Below are 18,769 nucleotides of genomic sequence, written 5' to 3'. Positions count from 1 at the left end.
AGTAAAAAATGTCTTAACAATGTTAATGACATCTAAAAAGCACTTAATTATGTCAGACAAAGCTAACAGTATGTAGTGACATTTTCGCAGGCCACTAAACTACTCTTTTTCACTGTGCTATATAACAACAATAATAAAAAAGGACTATCTTTGGACCCAAGGTTGCTTATAAAAGCCTTTAAATGATGAGTTTTTTTTTTTTTTTTACTGTTATTACTGTTCAAAATAGTCCCATTTATATAATCACCAGCTGTGTTCCATCATAACCAAAAACAAGAAAAAAAATAGCAAGAAATGACTACGCTGATGAATGTGTGTTACCTTTAAGCCCTTAGTTGACATGGCATGAGAAACGGTCATGATACTGTGACAGATATAGCCACATGGGCTTGGAAGTACTTCGTAAAACTTCTGTCACTTAACACAGTCCACTACTGCATTAAGAAATGCAAACTGAAACTCTGTTATGTAAAGACAAAGCCAAACATCAATTCTTTACAGAACCAAGTTGTTGGGGCCCAAGCTTATTTCAAATAAATTAAGACAGTGGAAGTATGTTCTGTGGTCAGATAAAAGCAGACACAGAGTTCTCTGTGCTAAAAATAATAATGACCATCTAGACTGTTATCAGCGAAAGGTGCAAAAGCCAACATCTATCACTGTATGGAGATGCGTCAGTGCCCACAGCATGGGTGACTTGCATATGTGTGAATTTACTTGATGCAGATGCATGTATTGGGGTTTTACACAGTCTGCCATCAAGAAAGTCTATGGTTATTTCAGCAAGACGATGCCAGGTCATTCGGCATGCGCTACAACAGTGTGGCTTCATAGACACAGAGCGTGTGCGTTTGACTGGCCTGCCTGCAGTCCAGATCTGTCTCTTATTGAAAATTTATGGTGCATCATAAAGAGGAGAATTAGATGACAGCGACCACAGACAGCTAAAGTTTCATATTAAGCAAGAATTTCACTTGCAAAAAAATTGCAACAGTTAGTGTTTAGTTACCAAACCATTAAATTAGACTGTTAAAAAGAGGTGATGGAACACAGTGCTAAACAAGCCTCTGTTCCAACTTTTTGGAGTGTGTTACAGCAATCAAATTCCAAATGTGTTTATATTTACAAAATACAATTGATACAGTTGATCAGTGACTTCTTTTTATTTTAAGATTCAGTTTTTTAAGTTCTGTAACATTAATCTGTTAATTTTCTCTTATGAAATTAATTTTCTGATTAAAAAGCCTTAAAACCAGTTATGTCAGGCAAAAAAAAGCTCTGAATAGCCCTGAAAGTTAGTCACACTCTTTCTGGACAACCTCAGTTCTTCAAGGCCTTTCTTTTTTATTTTACCTTTCAAGAGTTCAGAAGAAGTGCGTCTTTTTTATTCACTATGTTATATCGAGTTGTTCAGCTTTTTTAGCCAGTAAAAGGGTTCTGATTTGCCTTTCCAGCTATAACGAGCTTTCGTCCTCACAGGTAAGCCGGCGATCGCGCACAGAGATCTGAAATCTAAGAACATCCTGGTGAAGAAGAACGGAACATGCTGTATCGCAGATCTCGGCTTGGCGGTCCGTCATGACTCGGCCACAGACACCATCGATATCGCCCCCAACCACAGAGTCGGAACCAAAAGGTACAAGATCTTGATTCCTGATACATACAAATACACTGACTCTGTACTGCAGAACACACACATCACACTGTACACACACAAATACACCGACTCTGTACTGCAGAACACACACACACAAATACATCGACTCTGTACTGCAGAACACACACAAATACATCGACTCTGTACTGCAGAACACACACACAAATACATCAACTCTGTACTGCAGAACACACACACAAATACATCAACTCTGTACTGCAGAACACACACACAAATACATCAACTCTGTACTGCAGAACACACACACAAATACATCGACTCTACTGCAGAACACAGGCACATCACACTGTACACACACAAATACACCGACTATGCACTGCAGAACACACACACAAATACATCGACTCTGTACTGCAGAACACACACACACACAAATACATTGACTGTACTGCAGAACACACACACAAATACATCGACTTTACTGCAGAACACAGGCACATCACACTGTACACACACACACACACACACACACTGACTCTGTACTGCAGAACACATGCACATCACACTGTACGTACAAATACGCAGTCTAATATACACCTATTACTCACAGTTGTCAGATGTTGAAAGGATGTCACCCTTTCACTTGCACACACACACACACACACACACACTTATATACAGTGTATCACAAAAGTGAGTACACCCCTCACATTTCTGCAAATATTTTATTATATCTTTTCATGGGACAACACTATAGAAATAAAACTTGGATATAACTTAGAGTAGTCAGTGTACAACTTGTATAGCAGTGTAGATTTACTGTCTTCTGAAAATAACTCAACACACAGCCATTAATGTCTAAATGGCTGGCAACATAAGTGAGTACACCCCACAGTGAACATGTCCAAATTGTGCCCAAAGTGTCAATATTTTGTGTGACCACCATTATTATCCAGCACTGCCTTAACCCTCCTGGGCATGGAATTCACCAGAGCTGCACAGGTTGCTACTGGAATCCTCTTCCACTCCTCCATGATGACATCATGGAGCTGGTGGATGTTAGACACCTTGAACTCCTCCACCTTCCACTTGAGGATGCGCCACAGGTGCTCAATTGGGTTTAGTCCATCACCTTTAGCTTCAGCTTCCTCAGCAAGGCAGTTGTCATCTTGGAGGTTGTGTTTGGGGTCGTTATCCTGTTGGAAAACTGCCATGAGGCCCAGTTTTCGAAGGGAGGGGATCATGCTCTGTTTCAGAATGTCACAGTACATGTTGGAATTCATGTTTCCCTCAATGAACTGCAGCTCCCCAGTGCCAGCAACACTCATGCAGCCCAAGACCATGATGCTACCACCACCATGCTTGACTGTAGGCAAGATACAGTTGTCTTGGTACTTCTCACCAGGGCGCCGCCACACATGCTGGACACCATCTGAGCCAAACAAGTTTATCTTGGTCTCGTCAGACCACAGGGCATTCCAGTAATCCATGTTCTTGGACTGCTTGTCTTCAGCAAACTGTTTGCGGGCTTTCTTGTGCGTCAGCTTCCTTCTGGGATGACGACCATGCAGACCGAGTTGATGCAGTGTGCGGCGTATGGTCTGAGCACTGACAGGCTGGCCTCCCACGTCTTCAACCTCTGCAGCAATGCTGGCAGCACTCATGTGTCTATTTTTTAAAGCCAACCTCTGGATATGACGCCGAACACGTGGACTCAACTTCTTTGGTCGACCCTGGCGAAGCCTGTTCCGAGTGGAACCTGTCCTGGAAAACCGCTGTATGACCTTGGCCACCATGCTGTGGCTCAGTTTCAGGGTGTTAGCAATCTTCTTATAGCCCAGGCCATCTTTGTGGAGAGCAACAATTCTATTTCTCACATCCTCAGAGAGTTCTTTGCCATGAGGTGCCATGTTGAATATCCAGTGGCCAGTATGAGAGAATTGTACCCAAAACACCAAATTTAACAGCCCTGCTCCCCATTTACACCTGGGACCTTGACACATGACACCAGGGAGGGACAACGACACATTTGGGCACAATTTGGACATGTTCACTGTGGGGTGAACTCACTTATGTTGCCAGCTATTTAGACATTAATGGCTGTGTGTTGAGTTATTTTCAGAAGGCAGTAAATCTACACTGCTATACAAGCTGTACACTGACTACTCTAAGTTATATCCAAGTTTCATGTCTATAGTGTTGTCCCATGAAAAGATATAATGAAATATTTGCAGAAATGTGAGGGGTGTACTCACTTTTGTGATACACTGTATATACAGTATATATACAGGGGTTGGACAATGAAACTGAAACACCTGGTTTTAGACCACAATAATTTATTAGTATGGTGTAGGGCCTCCTTTTGCGGCCAATACAGCGTCAATTAGTCTTGGAAATGACATATACAAGTCCTGCACAGTGGTCAGAGGGATTTTAAGCCATTCTTCTTGCAGGATAGTGGCCAGGTCACTACGTGATGCTGGTGGAGGAAAACGTTTCCTGACTCGCTTCTCCAAAACACCCCAAAGTGGCTCAATAATATTTAGATCTGGTGACTGTGCAGGCCATGGGAGATGTTCAACTTCACTTTCATGTTCATCAAACCAATCTTTCACCAGTCTTGCTGTGTGTATTGGTGCATTGTCATCCTGATACACGGCACCGCCTTCAGGATACAATGTTTGAACCATTGGATGCACATGGTCCTCCAGAATGGTTCGGTAGTCCTTGGCAGTGACGCGCCCATCTAGCACAAGTATTGGGCCAAGGGAATGCCATGATATGGCAGCCCAAACCATCACTGATCCACCCCCATGCTTCACTCTGGGCATGCAACAGTCTGGGTGGTACGCCCACACCGTAACTCTCCCGGATGTGGGGAAAACAGTAAAGGTGGACTCATCAGAGAACAATACATGTTTCACATTGTCCACAGCCCAAGATTTGCGCTCCTTGCACCATTGAAACCGATGTTTGGCATTGGCACGAGTGACCAAAGGTTTGGCTATAGCAGCCCGGCCGTGTATATTGACCCTGTGGAGCTCCCGACGGACAGTTCTGGTGGAAACAGGAGAGTTGAGGTGCACATTTAATTCTGCCGTGATTTGGGCAGCCGTGGTTTTATGTTTTTTGGATACAATCCGGGTTAGCACCCGAACATCCCTTTCAGACAGCTTCCTCTTGCGTCCACAGTTAATCCTGTTGGATGTGGTTTGTCCTTCTTGGTGGTATGCTGACATTACCCTGGATACCGTGGCTCTTGATACATCACAAAGACTTGCTGTCTTGGTCACAGATGCGCCAGCAAGACGTGCACCAACAATTTGTCCTCTTTTGAACTCTGGTATGTCACCCATAATGTTGTGTGCATTGCAATATTTTGAGCAAAACTGTGCTCTTACCCTGCTAATTGAACCTTCACACTCTGCTCTTACTGGTGCAATGTGCAATTAATGAAGATTGGCCACCAGACTGGTCCAATTTAGCCATGAAACCTCCCACACTAAAATGACAGGTGTTTCAGTTTCATTGTCCAACCCCCTGTATATATACAATATACACACACATATATATATATATATATATATCTCCTGTTTCCACCAGAACTGTCCGTCGGGAGCTCCACAGGGTCAATATACACGGCCGGGCTGCTATAGCCAAACCTTTGGTCACTCGTGCCAATGCCAAACGTCGGTTTCAATGGTGCAAGGAGCGCAAATCTTGGGCTGTGGACAATGTGAAACATGTATTGTTCTCTGATGAGTCCACCTTTACTGTTTTCCCCACATCCGGGAGAGTTACGGTGTGGAGAAGCCCCAAAGAAGCATACCACCCAGACTGTTGCATGCCCAGAGTGAAGCATGGGGGTGGATCAGTGATGGTTTGGGCTGCCATATCATGGCATTCCCTTGGCCCAATACTTGTGCTAGATGGGCGCGTCACTGCCAATGACTACCGAACCATTCTGGAGGACCATGTGCATCCAATGGCGGTGCCGTGTATCAGGCTGACAATGCACCAATACACACAGCAAGACTGGTGAAAGATTGGTTTGATGAACATGAAAGTGAAGTTAAACATCTCCCATGGCCTGCACAGTCACCAGATTTAAATATTATTGAGCCACTTTGGGGTGTTTTGGAGAAGCGAGTCAGGAAACGTTTTCCTCCACCAGCATCACGTAGTGACCTGGCCACTATCCTGCAAGAAGAATGGCTTAAAATCCCTCTGACCACTGTGCAGGACTTGTATATGTCATTTCCAAGACTAATTGACGCTGTATTGGCCGCAAAAGGAGGCCCTACACCATACTAATAAATTATTGTGGTCTAAAACCAGGTGTTTCAGTTATTTTGTCCAACCCCTGTATATCATTAGTAAAAATTTTAATGGCCCCTAAATTAGTTGCATGCTTGTTGTTTTGTCACTGCTTGACTTATGCAAAAATATGTGGTCAGTGTGGTTTGAGTGATTTGAGCATTTGAACCCAACACCAGTGTACCTAATGTCCAGCTTGGAGTAGCAGTTTAATGCTCTGATGCTGAACTTGTGCACTGATAAATAGAATATTGACTATTAACTTCAGATTCTTTAAATCTAAAAGCACTTGGGTGACATTAAATCTGGAATGGCAATAGGTCAATTAATCAATTACACTAATTTAAATGTAATTAAATTAAATAATTTAAATAGTAAGTTGAAGTTTGTGCTAAAAAATCAAAACAAGAGGCTTGATTAAACCTTTGCTTTCATTTCTGCCGAGTACAGTAAAGTTCCAGAGTTGTGCAGTAAGCTTGTAGATGGTTATTAAAATTGACTGATCAAAGCTGAACAACTGAGAAAATAAAAAAATGGTTCAAAATAGATACAGCACAATTTATTTTCTGTTATACGTTTTTTAACAAACATTAAATTAGTTTAGAGCGCTCGGGTGGTTAAGCGGCCTTTTAAGTCAGCTCATTACCATTTAGATCCGGGTTTGAATCTCATTTTTGGCTGGCCGGCCATCTACACAGATGTGATTGGCCAAGCCCTGGGATGAATTGGCTGGGTATTCCCACCTTGTGCCCAATGTTTACTGGTGGAGCTGGATCCTACACGATAAACGATAAAGCCGTTGAATTAACTTATAATAGTTTTATGTACACAACTAACACAAACTAAGATCTATCTTGTGTACATGTGCAGACACATCCAGAATAATTCTTGCTTACAGTTTTTCTAGAACAACACCCTAGGAAGTACAATCTGACTTCCTGTGAGGATCCTTGAGGTAAACACACTGATTGTGTGAATTTGCTATCTTTGTGTTTGGACCCTTAGAGGTCATGGACAGTTTTGGCAGGGGTATGTCTGTTTCTGACTGGATTAGGCATAGTGCAAACCTTGGGGTCCATCTGGATTTGTAGGCTCAAGGCTGTGAATTTATCTGCCACTGAATAATAAGAAGTGAGCTAATCTACACACTTCCTTCCTATCAGACTGCAGGGAAACTTCAGTCAAGCATTCTAGTCCCTGTCTTGTACCCCTTCACCCCCACTGAAAGCAATGCTTTAGGAAACTGGTGTCATTCTGAAACTGGAAATCTTAAGTTGATATGTATTTGTCGAGAAAGTGTATGATTTATTTTGTTGTGTTGTGTTTGATACATGACGTGCAGGGAAAGCTCAGTCTCACTGAAGGTAAAGGTCTTGTCCTTTTAGTTGTAGTATCTGCAAGTGTGTTGTACTTTGGTATTCTGGTTTGTCCTGATATGATTTCAAGCATTTAAGCTTTTATTTTCTGAAATATCCATTTTGTCCAAAAACATCACCAGGATTTTGTTTTTTCATTGCTTTGTGCCAATAAAAGATGATTACAGTTTTTACCAAATGACCCGACCATTACGCCTGCTGTGTACAAACTCGATGACATTATTGTTTCCCTGCTTTTTCTTTCATAAATGGTTTCTAGAGGAATCCCTGGCATTATACAGCATTTTATTCTTTTAGAAAATAAGCAACTGGGACTGTTCTACTTTAATTAACTTAAAAATCTGTATGTGCAAAGAAAATACAACCTCACACATTATTCCTCGCAAAATGTTTTACCAGGATCGATTGTTTATATATATGTTTATATATTTTATTTTTATTTTACAGCGCTCCAAATGACTACAGGGCCAAATTAGTTCTCAAAATGTGTGATGAAATAAGCTTTAGGAGCAATTTCTTTTTTTCATTGGAACCTTTTGCAGAGTCTGCTGTTAGTTATTACTAGGTGGTAATGTAGTCTGTACTGCAGCATGTGCTTTGTGTTCTAATTTTATCCTTTAAACTGTCTTCCAACAGGTATATGGCCCCAGAGGTACTTGACGACTCAATAAATATGAAACATTTTGAGTCATTCAAGCGAGCGGACATTTATGCCATGGGTTTGGTCTTCTGGGAAATTGCTAGCAGATGTTCTATTGGAGGTACTTGAGCTAAAATCATCATTTTTTTTATCAAATCACTGCAGGACTGTGATGGTGCATTAAATGGATTATATTCCCTTTGTGTGTGCTTGATGTTATTTTTCCTTATTTATATTGAACAGCCCGTTCTAGAGCAAGATCAATACGTTCTTTTGGATTTTGTGCTAGTCATCTTTTATAGCGCAGTGGGAAAGCAAGATTATACATTTCTACTTTCATGTCGAAGCTCAAAGAGTGCCGGAATGACATTGATCTTTTTTCATCAGGCATTCATGAAGACTACCAGCTGCCCTATTACGATCTGGTGCAGTCAGATCCATCAGTGGAGGAAATGAGGAAGGTGGTGTGTGAGCAGAAATTACGGCCCAACATTCCTAACAGATGGCAGAGCTGTGAGGTAACGTTTTCAAACACCGAGCTATTACAGTCAATTTCATTCATTCCTCAGTCTTTTAATTTGCCAAAATCACACTGACAGTCTAGCAGCTGTAAAATGTTTAAACCGGGTTTACTTTATCTAAATAAAACTGAATAAAATGTATAGAAAAGCTGTGGGATTCAGTATGTTATGCTGAATTCTAAAGACAATTATTTTACACTAGATGTTTTATATACAGTCATGTGAAAAAGTTAGGACACCCCAGGAGAACCTTTGTCTTTTTGAACATATTTAAACATGGATATTTGAGCTTCATTTGAACAGTACTGAGAGATGGAGTTTATATAACTAAACAACAAAAATGTAAAAAATTACTTTTAAACTCAAGTTGTAAAATATGATGAACAAAAATGGAAGTTGATTGTGAGGAAAAAGTTAGGACACCCTATGCCCTAATAGCTGGTATTTCCCCCTTTGGTTGAAATAACCTTAATTAGACGTTTCCTATAACCGTCTACCAGTCTCTGACATCGGCTGGGAGAAAGTTTTTCCCACTCCTCCATGCAGAATTTCTTCAGCTGTGTAAGGTTTGAGGGGTTTCTTGCATGCACAGCCTGGTCTTTGTCTAGGTGTTCTCTGGTAAACTTTAGTCTTGCCCTGATGGTTTTTTTTTTTTTGACAGCAAGGATTTCCTCCCTGCACACCTTCCATGAAAATCAAACTTGTACAGTCTCTTTCTGATGGTAGATGTACCTTGATGTACCTTGCTATCACCTGTGGCAAGAGCTACTTGTAGGTCCGTGATGACATTGTAGGATTATTGGAGACTTCTTTACGCATCTTGCGGTCTGTTCTTGGTCTGAACTTGCTAGGATGGCCTGACCTGGCCATGTTGCCAGTTGTTTTAAATGTTCACCACTTGTAAATTATTTTCTGGACAGTGGAACAGCTGATTTCTAATTGTTTTGAGATCTTTTTAAATTCCTTCCCAGACTCATATGCATCTACAACCTTCTTTCTGAAGACCATGGTGATAACACTCACTTTAACAATCAAGAGCAAATCAAGCTAATGTCTGAGGTTTAAATAAAACTCCAATGTCCTCTAACGATGATCTAATCATTGCAGCTGATGTGGTGCACCTGATTCTAATTTTAGACATTTTAAGTAGTAATAAATGTGAGGGTGTTTATTAAGTAGTAATAAATGTGAGGGTGTTTATTAAGTAGTAATAAATGTGAACTTTTTCCTCACTATAAATTTCCATTTTTACAACTTTTCAACTGTTCAAAAGTAATTTTTTTTTTCAGTTTTATTTGTTTAGTTATATAAGCTCCATCTCTCAGTATTGTTCAAATGAAGCTCAAATGTTCATATGTTTAAATATGTTCAAAAAGACAAAGTTGTTCATGGGGTGTCCTAACCTTTTCACATGACTGTAAATGTCCATTAAGGTGTCACAGAATAGTATCCATCTCCCTCATCAATTTTCAATATCCATCAGACATATATCTATTAGTCCCTATTAACACTATGTGATTTGCTCTGACTCTAAATCCTTCATGCAAGCTCTTGAGTCCATGAGAACAGATCACCCAAGAACTGCTTAAATTGGACAAAGAACTTTACAGCTGAGGAGTTTCCATTGTCTACTGCTGGATCCCCAGTCATAGTGGCATATAAGGAAATAAAAAAAGCAGACAGCTTGGCAAAGGAAGCAAGTGCTTGGAGATACATCCCAAAAACTGATGCCTACCCAGAAATCAAAGTTTACTGTAGAATAAAATGGCAAGAAGACTGGTCCACCAATACCCAAAACAAAGTGCATGAAATAAGTGCAAACATCAATATTAAACACAACCAAGACTTCTTAAATAGGCAAGACTAGACAATTATAACCAGGTGCCAAAGTGGTCATCTTCCCTTACCCACCAACACCTCCTGGTTGGCGAGCAGGCACCAACCTGTCAATTCTGTGCTACACCCCTAACAATCAAACATATTTTATTAGAATGTCTTACAATTTTAGCCATCAGAGACCATTTATTTATATATATATATACTGTACAGTGTATCACAAAAGTGAGTACACCCCTCACATTTCTGCAAATATTTTATTATATCTTTTCATGGGACAACACTATAGAAATAAAACTTGGATATAACTTAGAGTAGTCAGTGTACAACTTGTATAGCAGTGTAGATTTACTGTCTTCTGAAAATAACTCAACACACAGCCATTAATGTCTAAATGGCTGGCAACATAAGTGAGTACACCCCACAGTGAACATGTCCAAATTGTGCCCAAAGTGTCAATATTTTGTGTGACCACCATTATTATCCAGCACTGCCTTAACCCTCCTGGGCATGGAATTCACCAGAGCTGCACAGGTTGCTACTGGAATCCTCTTCCACTCCTCCATGATGACATCACGGAGCTGGTGGATGTTAGACACCTTGAACTCCTCCACCTTCCACTTGAGGATGCGCCACAGGTGCTCAATTGGGTTTAGTCCATCACCTTTACCTTCAGCTTCCTCAGCAAGGCAGTTGTCATCTTGGAGGTTGTGTTTGGGGTCGTTATCCTGTTGGAAAACTGCCATGAGGCCCAGTTTTCGAAGGGAGGGGATCATGCTCTGTTTCAGAATGTCACAGCACATGTTGGAATTCATGTTTCCCTCAATGAACCGCAGCTCCCCAGTGCCAGCAACACTCATGCAGCCCAAGACCATGATGCTACCACCACCATGCTTGACTGTAGGCAAGATACAGTTGTCTTGGTACTTCTCACCAGGGCGCCGCCACACATGCTGGACACCATCTGAGCCAAACAAGTTTATCTTGGTCTCGTCAGACCACAGGGCATTCCAGTAATCCATGTTCTTGGACTGCTTGTCTTCAGCAAACTGTTTGCGGGCTTTCTTGTGCGTCAGCTTCCTTCTGGAATGACGACCATGCAGACCGAGTTGATGCAGTGTGCGGCGTATGGTCTGAGCACTGACAGGCTGACCTCCCACGTCTTCAACCTCTGCAGCAATGCTGGCAGCACTCATGTGTCTATTTTTTAAAGCCAACCTCTGGATATGACGGCGAACACGTGGACTCAACTTCTTTGGTCGACCCTGGCGAAGCCTGTTCCGAGTGGAACCTGTCCTGGAAAACCGCTGTATGACCTTGGCCACCATGCTGTAGCTCAGTTTCAGGGTGTTAGCAATCTTCTTATAGCCCAGGCCATCTTTGTGGAGAGCAACAATTCTATTTCTCACATCCTCAGAGAGTTCTTTGCCATGAGGTGCCATGTTGAATATCCAGTGGCCAGTATGAAAGAATTGTACCCAAAACACCAAATTTAACAGCCCTGCTCCCCATTTACACCTGGGACCTTGACACATGACACCAGGGAGGGACAACGACACATTTGGGCACAATTTGGACATGTTCACTGTGGGGTGTACTCACTTATGTTGCCAGCTATTTAGACATTAATGGCTGTGTGTTGAGTTATTTTCAGAAGACAGTAAATCTACACTGCTATACAAGCTGTACACTGACTACTCTAAGTTATATCCAAGTTTCATGTCTATAGTGTTGTCCCATGAAAAGATATAATGAAATATTTGCAGAAATGTGAGGGGTGTACTCACTTTTGTGATACACTGTGTGTATATATATATATATATATAGTTGAGAACATAAAAGAATTGTTTGAGAATATTCCTCCAGTTAAAAGACTCGTTTGAATGCTACGTGGTCCCTAATAGGTTTCTTTTATTAAAATAATAAATAATGAAATTGTTGATTATGAAATGTTAAAAACACAACTAACCATATTTTCAAATGTTTTTATTTTCTTTAAGCTTCTTGTTAAATGTTTTTTTCTTTTTGATGTCTACCTTGGAACCCACTCAGTCATTTATGTTTAGCATTTCCTTTTTTCACATTCCTAGACATGAGAACACTAATGTACTAATGAAAAAACCAAGTCTGTCCTTCAGTGCACAGATATGATAATTAAAATCCTCATTTTTACTATTGATAACATTTATAAAAGTGTAATCATGAAATGTTGACTTATTTCAACATTCACACAGCGGAATGGCTAGGAATAAAAAAAGCAGCTTAACTAAATAGAGAAAAACAAGACAAAATACGACAAACATCAAAATCCCTTCAACAGATATAAAACCACTAATAATTTTCTACATTAAAGGAAAAATGGCAAACTGAATGGAACACACAGACCACCAACAAACTCATAACATAACAAGTGGGTCCTTTCTGTGTGGAGTTTGCATGTTTTCATCAGAACATGCAAACATGCATCTGCATGGGTTTTCTCCGGGAGCTTTGGTTTCCTCCTACAGTCCAAAGACATACATGTGAGGTGAATTGGAGATACAAAATTGTCCATGACTGTCATTAATAACTTCAGCTGATGAACCTTGTGTAATGAGTAACTACCTGTTCTGTCATAAATGTAACCAAAGTGTGTAAAACATGACATTAAAATCCTAATATACACCAATCAACCATAACATTAAAACCACCTCCTTGTTTCTACACTCACTGTGCATTTTATCAGCTCCACTTACCATATAGAAGCACTTTGTAGTTCTACAATTACTGACTGTAGTCCATCTGTTTCTCTGCATGCTTTGTTAGCCCTTTTTCATGCTGTTCTTCAATGGTCAGGACTCTTCCAGGACCACTACAGAGCAGGTATTTTTTAGGTGGTGGATCATTCTCAGCACTGCAGGGACACTGACATGGTGGTGGTGTGTTAGTGTGTGTTGTGCTGGCATGAGTGGATCAGACACAGCAGCGCTGATGGAGATTTTAAACATCTCACTGTCACTGCTGGACTGAAAATAGCCCACCAACCAAAAATATCCAGCCAACAGTGCCCCGTGGGCAGCGTCCTGTGACCACTGATGAAGATCTCAAAAATGACCAACTTAAACAGCAGCAATAGATGAGTGATCATCTCTGACTTTACATCTACAAGGTGGACCAACCAGGTAGGAGTGTCTAATAGAGTGGACAGTGAGTGGACACGATATTTTAAAACTCCAGCAGCATTGCTGTGTCTGATCCACTCATACCAGCACAACACACACTAACACACCACCACCATGTCAGTGTCACTGCGGTGCTAAGAATGATCCACCACCTAAATAATACCTGCTCTGTTGTGGTCCTGTGGGGTCCTGACCATTGAAGAACAGGGTGAAAGCAGGCTAAAAAAGTATGTAGAGAAATAGATGGACTACAGTCAGTAATTGTAGAACTACAAAGTGCTTCTATATGGTAAGTGGAGCTGATAAAATGGACAATGAGTGTAGAAACCAGAAGGTGGTTTTAATGTTATGGCTGATTAGTGTATGGTGGCGAAGCGGGTAGTCTGGGCTCTGCACAGGACCAGGGTTTGATCCGCTCCTCTGAGCTTGGTGTCAGCGTTGCACTGTAGCTACCTTTGCAAATCAATGCTACAACATAGTAATATTTAATTTTTTTGTACAGCAATTGTGGTCATCACATTTGTACAGCTGTTCTTGATTTGCCTCTGGATAGAGAAAAACAATGGAACAATGCGGTCAGTGTAAATAGGGAGGCTCGGTAACGTCAGCATCACGGCCTCTGGTGACATCCACCTGATCTCTGCCTTGTTTAATCTTCTATATCCGTTTTCAAACCGAATGTTATTGCTACACTTGTGTGTTCTGCTGTTATTGGAGATGCTGCTGTTGTGATTACGCTAAGCCACCGTCCCCGGGAGAGCTGCTTGAGAGCAAGTGTTGTGTTTTTAACTTTCTCAGGTTTCCTGCTTCAATTGATTCTCACCCGTCTAGCACGCAGCGGACACGTTTTACTCTCCACCTTTATTAATGTGCTTTTTATTTTACACAAAGCAACCCAATAATATCCCTAATGCACCCTAATGTGATTCTGTAATCTAATCTATGCTTGCTCGACCCACATTGCTATTTGTTTCTCCAGAAGTGTGCTTTTAGTGTCAAATTGACTAACGTGCCATATTTGCTCCTCTCCACTTGCTCACAAATAAAGTGAGAGCGTAGAGTTCATCAGGAGTCTGATTGATAGACTGGGGTGATTCAGGGGAAGGAAGGCTGTCGGGTTTGCTGAAGTAATGTAAGCAGATGGTGCCTCATATTCGGAAAGTATTTATGGCCTAAACGGTAAACTCAGCCACCCTTATACACATGCAGGGCTGAGGACCTCGGTGACAGATTATAGCTGCAGATCTGGCAGCACCTTCTGCATTTTTCATTGAACTTTTTTAAGCAGTAAAGTCTGGAATCTATTGATCTTTTATTTAAGCTTGTTATTTAAGGTTTGTGACATAGCCAAATGTTGTGCATTGTCGTTGATCTGACTAAACAGTACATTTCAGTCTAAGAAGGTGGTTAATTTAGTTACTGTGCTGTACTGTCAGCTTAAACCAGTCTGGCCATTGGTCACTGTCACTCAGCAATTGTTTTCTTCCTGCAGAGCTGCAGTTAAGTGGATGTTTTTTCTGTTAAAAAATTTTAAGACTGCGGCGCCCAAGGGGCTAGCACACCAGTGCTGAGATTCTGAACTCCCAGGTTCGAGTCCTGGCTCTGCTACCAATCAGCTGGGTGCCCTCTAGCAGGCATAATTGACTAATGCTTGCAGCAGACAAATTGGCCTCCAGTTTGCTAGGGTGGGAAATGACCGGATTTAACAGAGGGGTGGGGCTGTGAAAGGAACCTGGTTACCCAGGGTTCTGGCACAGCCGTGGAGGAGCGCAGAGGTCGGGGCGTGGCTCTCCGTGTGCGAAGCCGGCCTCACTCACAAATCCACCGATGTGTGGGTGTATAAGAAGGGATCAGTAGACTGCGCAGTCATGTCACCTCCTCCTTGGGCACCACTAGGGGTCCCCAGCAGCAGATTGACTACACTAAATTGGGAGAAAATTTACTTCATAAGAAGTTCTGGCCTCTTCTGACATTCTGACAGCCTCTCTGGCATCAACAACCAGGTCTTGGTCAAAGTCTGTAGACCCCTGTCTGGATGATTTTATGCTCTGCATTGCTGCCACATGAATAGCCGAGTAGCTAACCTTCATCAATTAGTATGCTGTGTTTATTATCTGTTATGTCAGTGTCACAGTCACATCAGATCAAATGTCAAATCAAAATTCTGCTGTCAATGTGAGGTGCTTAGGTGGCACAATATGCAAGCCCACTACCTCTGAAATCCAGGGTTCGAATCGCAGTGGTGCTATGGGCCGATAGGGTATCCACACAGACATGATTTGGCTGGGTCACCTACAGTGTATCACAAAAGTGAGTACACCCCTCACATTTCTGCAAATATTTCATTATATCTTTTCATGGGACAACACTATAGACATGAAACTTGGATATAACTTAGAGTAGTCAGTGTACAGCTTGTATAGCAGTGTAGATTTACTGTCTTCTGAAAATAACTCAACACACAGCCATTAATGTCTAAATAGCTGGCAACATAAGTGAGTACACCCCACAGTGAACATGTCCAAATTGTGCCCAAATGTGTCGTTGTCCCTCCCTGGTGTCATGTGTCAAGGTCCCAGGTGTAAATGGGGAGCAGGGCTGTTAAATTTGGTGTTTTGGGTACAATTCTCTCATACCGGCCACTGGATATTCAACATGGCACCTCATGGCAAAAAACTCTCTGAGGATGTGAGAAATAGAATTGTTGCTCTCCACAAAGATGGCCTGGGCTATAAGAAGATTGCTAACACCCTGAAACTGAGCTACAGCATGGTGGCCAAGGTCATACAGCGGTTTTCCAGGACAGGTTCCACTCGGAACAGGCTTCGCCAGGGTCGACCAAAGAAGTTGAGTCCACGTGTTCGGCGTCATGTCCAGAGGTTGGCTTTAAAAAATAGACACATGAGTGCTGCCAGCATTGCTGCAGAGGTTAAAGACGTGGGAGGTCAGCCTGTCAGTGCTCAGACCATACGCCGCACACTGCATCAACTCGGTCTGCATGGTCGTCATCCCAGAAGGAAGCTGACACACAAGAAAGCCCGCAAACAGTTTGCTGAAGACAAGCAGTCCAAGAACATGGATTACTGGAATGCCCTGTGGTCTGATGAGACCAAGATAAACTTGTTTGGCTCAGATGGTGTCCAGCATGTGTGGCGGTGCCCTGGTGAGAAGTACCAAGACAACTGTATCTTGCCTACAGTCAAGCATGGTGGTGGTAACATCATGGTCTTGGGCTGCATGAGTGTTGCTGGCACTGGGGAGCTGCAGTTCATTGAGGGAAACATGAATTCCAACATGTACTGTGACATTCTGAAACAGAGCATGATCCCCTCCCTTCAAAAACTGGGCCTCATGGCAGTTTTCCAACAGGATAACGACCCCAAACACAACCTCCAAGATGACAACTGCCTTGCTGAGGAAGCTGAAGGTAAAGGTGATGGACTAAACCCAATTGAGCATCTGTGGCGCATCCTCAAGTAGAAGGTGGAGGAGTTCAAGGTGTCTAACATCCACCAGCTCCGTGATGTCATCATGGAGGAGTGGAAGAGGATTCCAGTAGCAACCTGTGCAGCTCTGGTGAATTCCATGCCCAGGAGGGTTAAGGCAGTGCTGGATAATAATGGTGGTCACACAAAATATTGACACTTTGGGCACAATTTGGACATGTTCACTGTGGGGTGTACTCAGTTATGTTGCCAGCTATTTAGACATTAATGGCTGTGTGTTGAGTTATTTTCAGAAGACAGTAAATCTACACTGCTATACAAGTTGTACACTGACTACTCTAAGTTATATCCAAGTTTTATTTCTATAGTGTTGTCCCATGAAAAGATATAATAAAATATTTGCAGAAATGTGAGGGGTGTACTCACTTTTGTGATACACTGTATGCCACTTGTCAATGTGTTCATTGTTGGTCCAAAGCCTGTGTAAAAATAAGAATAGTTGTGTCGCCGCTCAGGTGGCGCAGCGGTAAAGTACGCTAGCGCACCAGAGTTGGGGTTTCGAATACATCGTATCGAATCTCAGCTCTGCCTTTCCGACTGGGTTGGGCGGCTGCAAGAACAACGATTGGCTGTTGTTCAGGGTTAGGGGTAAAAAGTCGGATCATAGGTCCTCATAACTGCTGCAGCTGCGGCCCCTGCTGGCTGACTGATGCCGCCTGCACAGGGCTGAGGAATAATGCTGATGGGGGTGTGGCCCTCCCGTCGGTGTATGAACTCGACTCGTGCAGGTGAAAAATGCAGTCTGTACTGACTGTACGTGCCGGAGGGGGTGTGTGTCAGTTGAGAGGCAGTCAGCGGTGAAGAGTCGAATCAGTATAGAGGACGCATTCAGGGTAATTGGACACGACTAGATTAGGGGAGAAAATTGGGAAAGAAAAAAAAAGAGAATAGTTGTGTCATGAAGGGCACCCAGTGTACAAAATCTGCCCAATCAGCCCAATTAGTGTCACAGTCACATCAGATCAAATGTCAAATCAAAATTCAGGTAAAATATGCTAGCCCACTACCTATGAAATCCAGGGTTAGAATCTCATTGGTGTTATCGGCCGGTCGGGTATCTACACAGACACGATTGGCTAGGTCACATATGCCACTTGTCAGTGTGCTCAGTGGCATCCAGTGTAAAAAAATCGATTAGTTATGTGGGCCAGAATGACTCGCTATGTCGACACCTTAAAAAAGCACAGGAGCGGCCTGTAAGACGATTATAAATGTTAAATTTTACTTGTGTCACGCTGATGTTAATTTCTCATCTTTGCTTGTTGCTGTGTGTTCAGGCTCTGCGGGTGATGGCAAAGATCATGAGAGAATGCTGGTACGCTAACGGTGCTGCCCGCCTCACTGCCCTGCGCATCAAGAAGACGCTTTCCCAGCTCAGCCAGCAGGAGGGCATTAAAATGTAGGCCTGCTCTTCAGGAGAGTCACTCACCTGAGCATATGATCATTTTTATCCTTCAATACCTTTTATAAAATCATCCTCATTCTATTGTTCACGATTGCATTATGATTTCACCTCCTCCAAGTGAGAGGGAAAAGAGAGGACATGAGCACTATGAATGAAGCCTTGTTTGGATTTCTTTGGCTTTGGTTCCGACAGAGTGATTATCAGTGACTGGTCATTTTAATGGTCAGGTACAATTTGTTTTGGTTTTTTCCAGTTAGCCTTGGAGAGATGTGATTTGCTGGAGACCTATCTCTGGAGAATTTGCACCTTGAGTTTTCTCTCAACCTTTTTTTTGCAATTTATTTGTCATGATTTTTGCAACAAACTGGACATGACCTCACTCAGTCTTG

General features: G+C 42.2%; 1 protein-coding gene across 1 annotated transcript in view; it reads left to right on the top strand.

The window, feature by feature from the left end:
* The window catches only part of tgfbr1b (transforming growth factor, beta receptor 1 b), a 94,097-nt gene extending 75,671 nt beyond the window's left edge, over positions 1 to 18,426 (top strand). The window contains exons 6-9 of the mRNA XM_062991202.1: positions 1,480 to 1,636; positions 7,948 to 8,072; positions 8,339 to 8,469; positions 18,253 to 18,426. Of these exons, the coding sequence (XP_062847272.1) occupies positions 1,480 to 1,636; positions 7,948 to 8,072; positions 8,339 to 8,469; positions 18,253 to 18,378 (539 nt within the window). The 3' untranslated portion in view covers positions 18,379 to 18,426. The remainder of the gene's footprint in view (positions 1 to 1,479; positions 1,637 to 7,947; positions 8,073 to 8,338; positions 8,470 to 18,252) is intronic.
* The last annotated feature ends 343 nt before the right edge of the window (positions 18,427 to 18,769 follow it).

Source organism: Trichomycterus rosablanca, chromosome 3 (genome assembly GCF_030014385.1).
Source record: "Trichomycterus rosablanca isolate fTriRos1 chromosome 3, fTriRos1.hap1, whole genome shotgun sequence".
NCBI lineage: Eukaryota > Metazoa > Chordata > Actinopteri > Siluriformes > Trichomycteridae > Trichomycterus > Trichomycterus rosablanca.
This window is presented reverse-complemented; position numbering and strand designations above follow the sequence as displayed.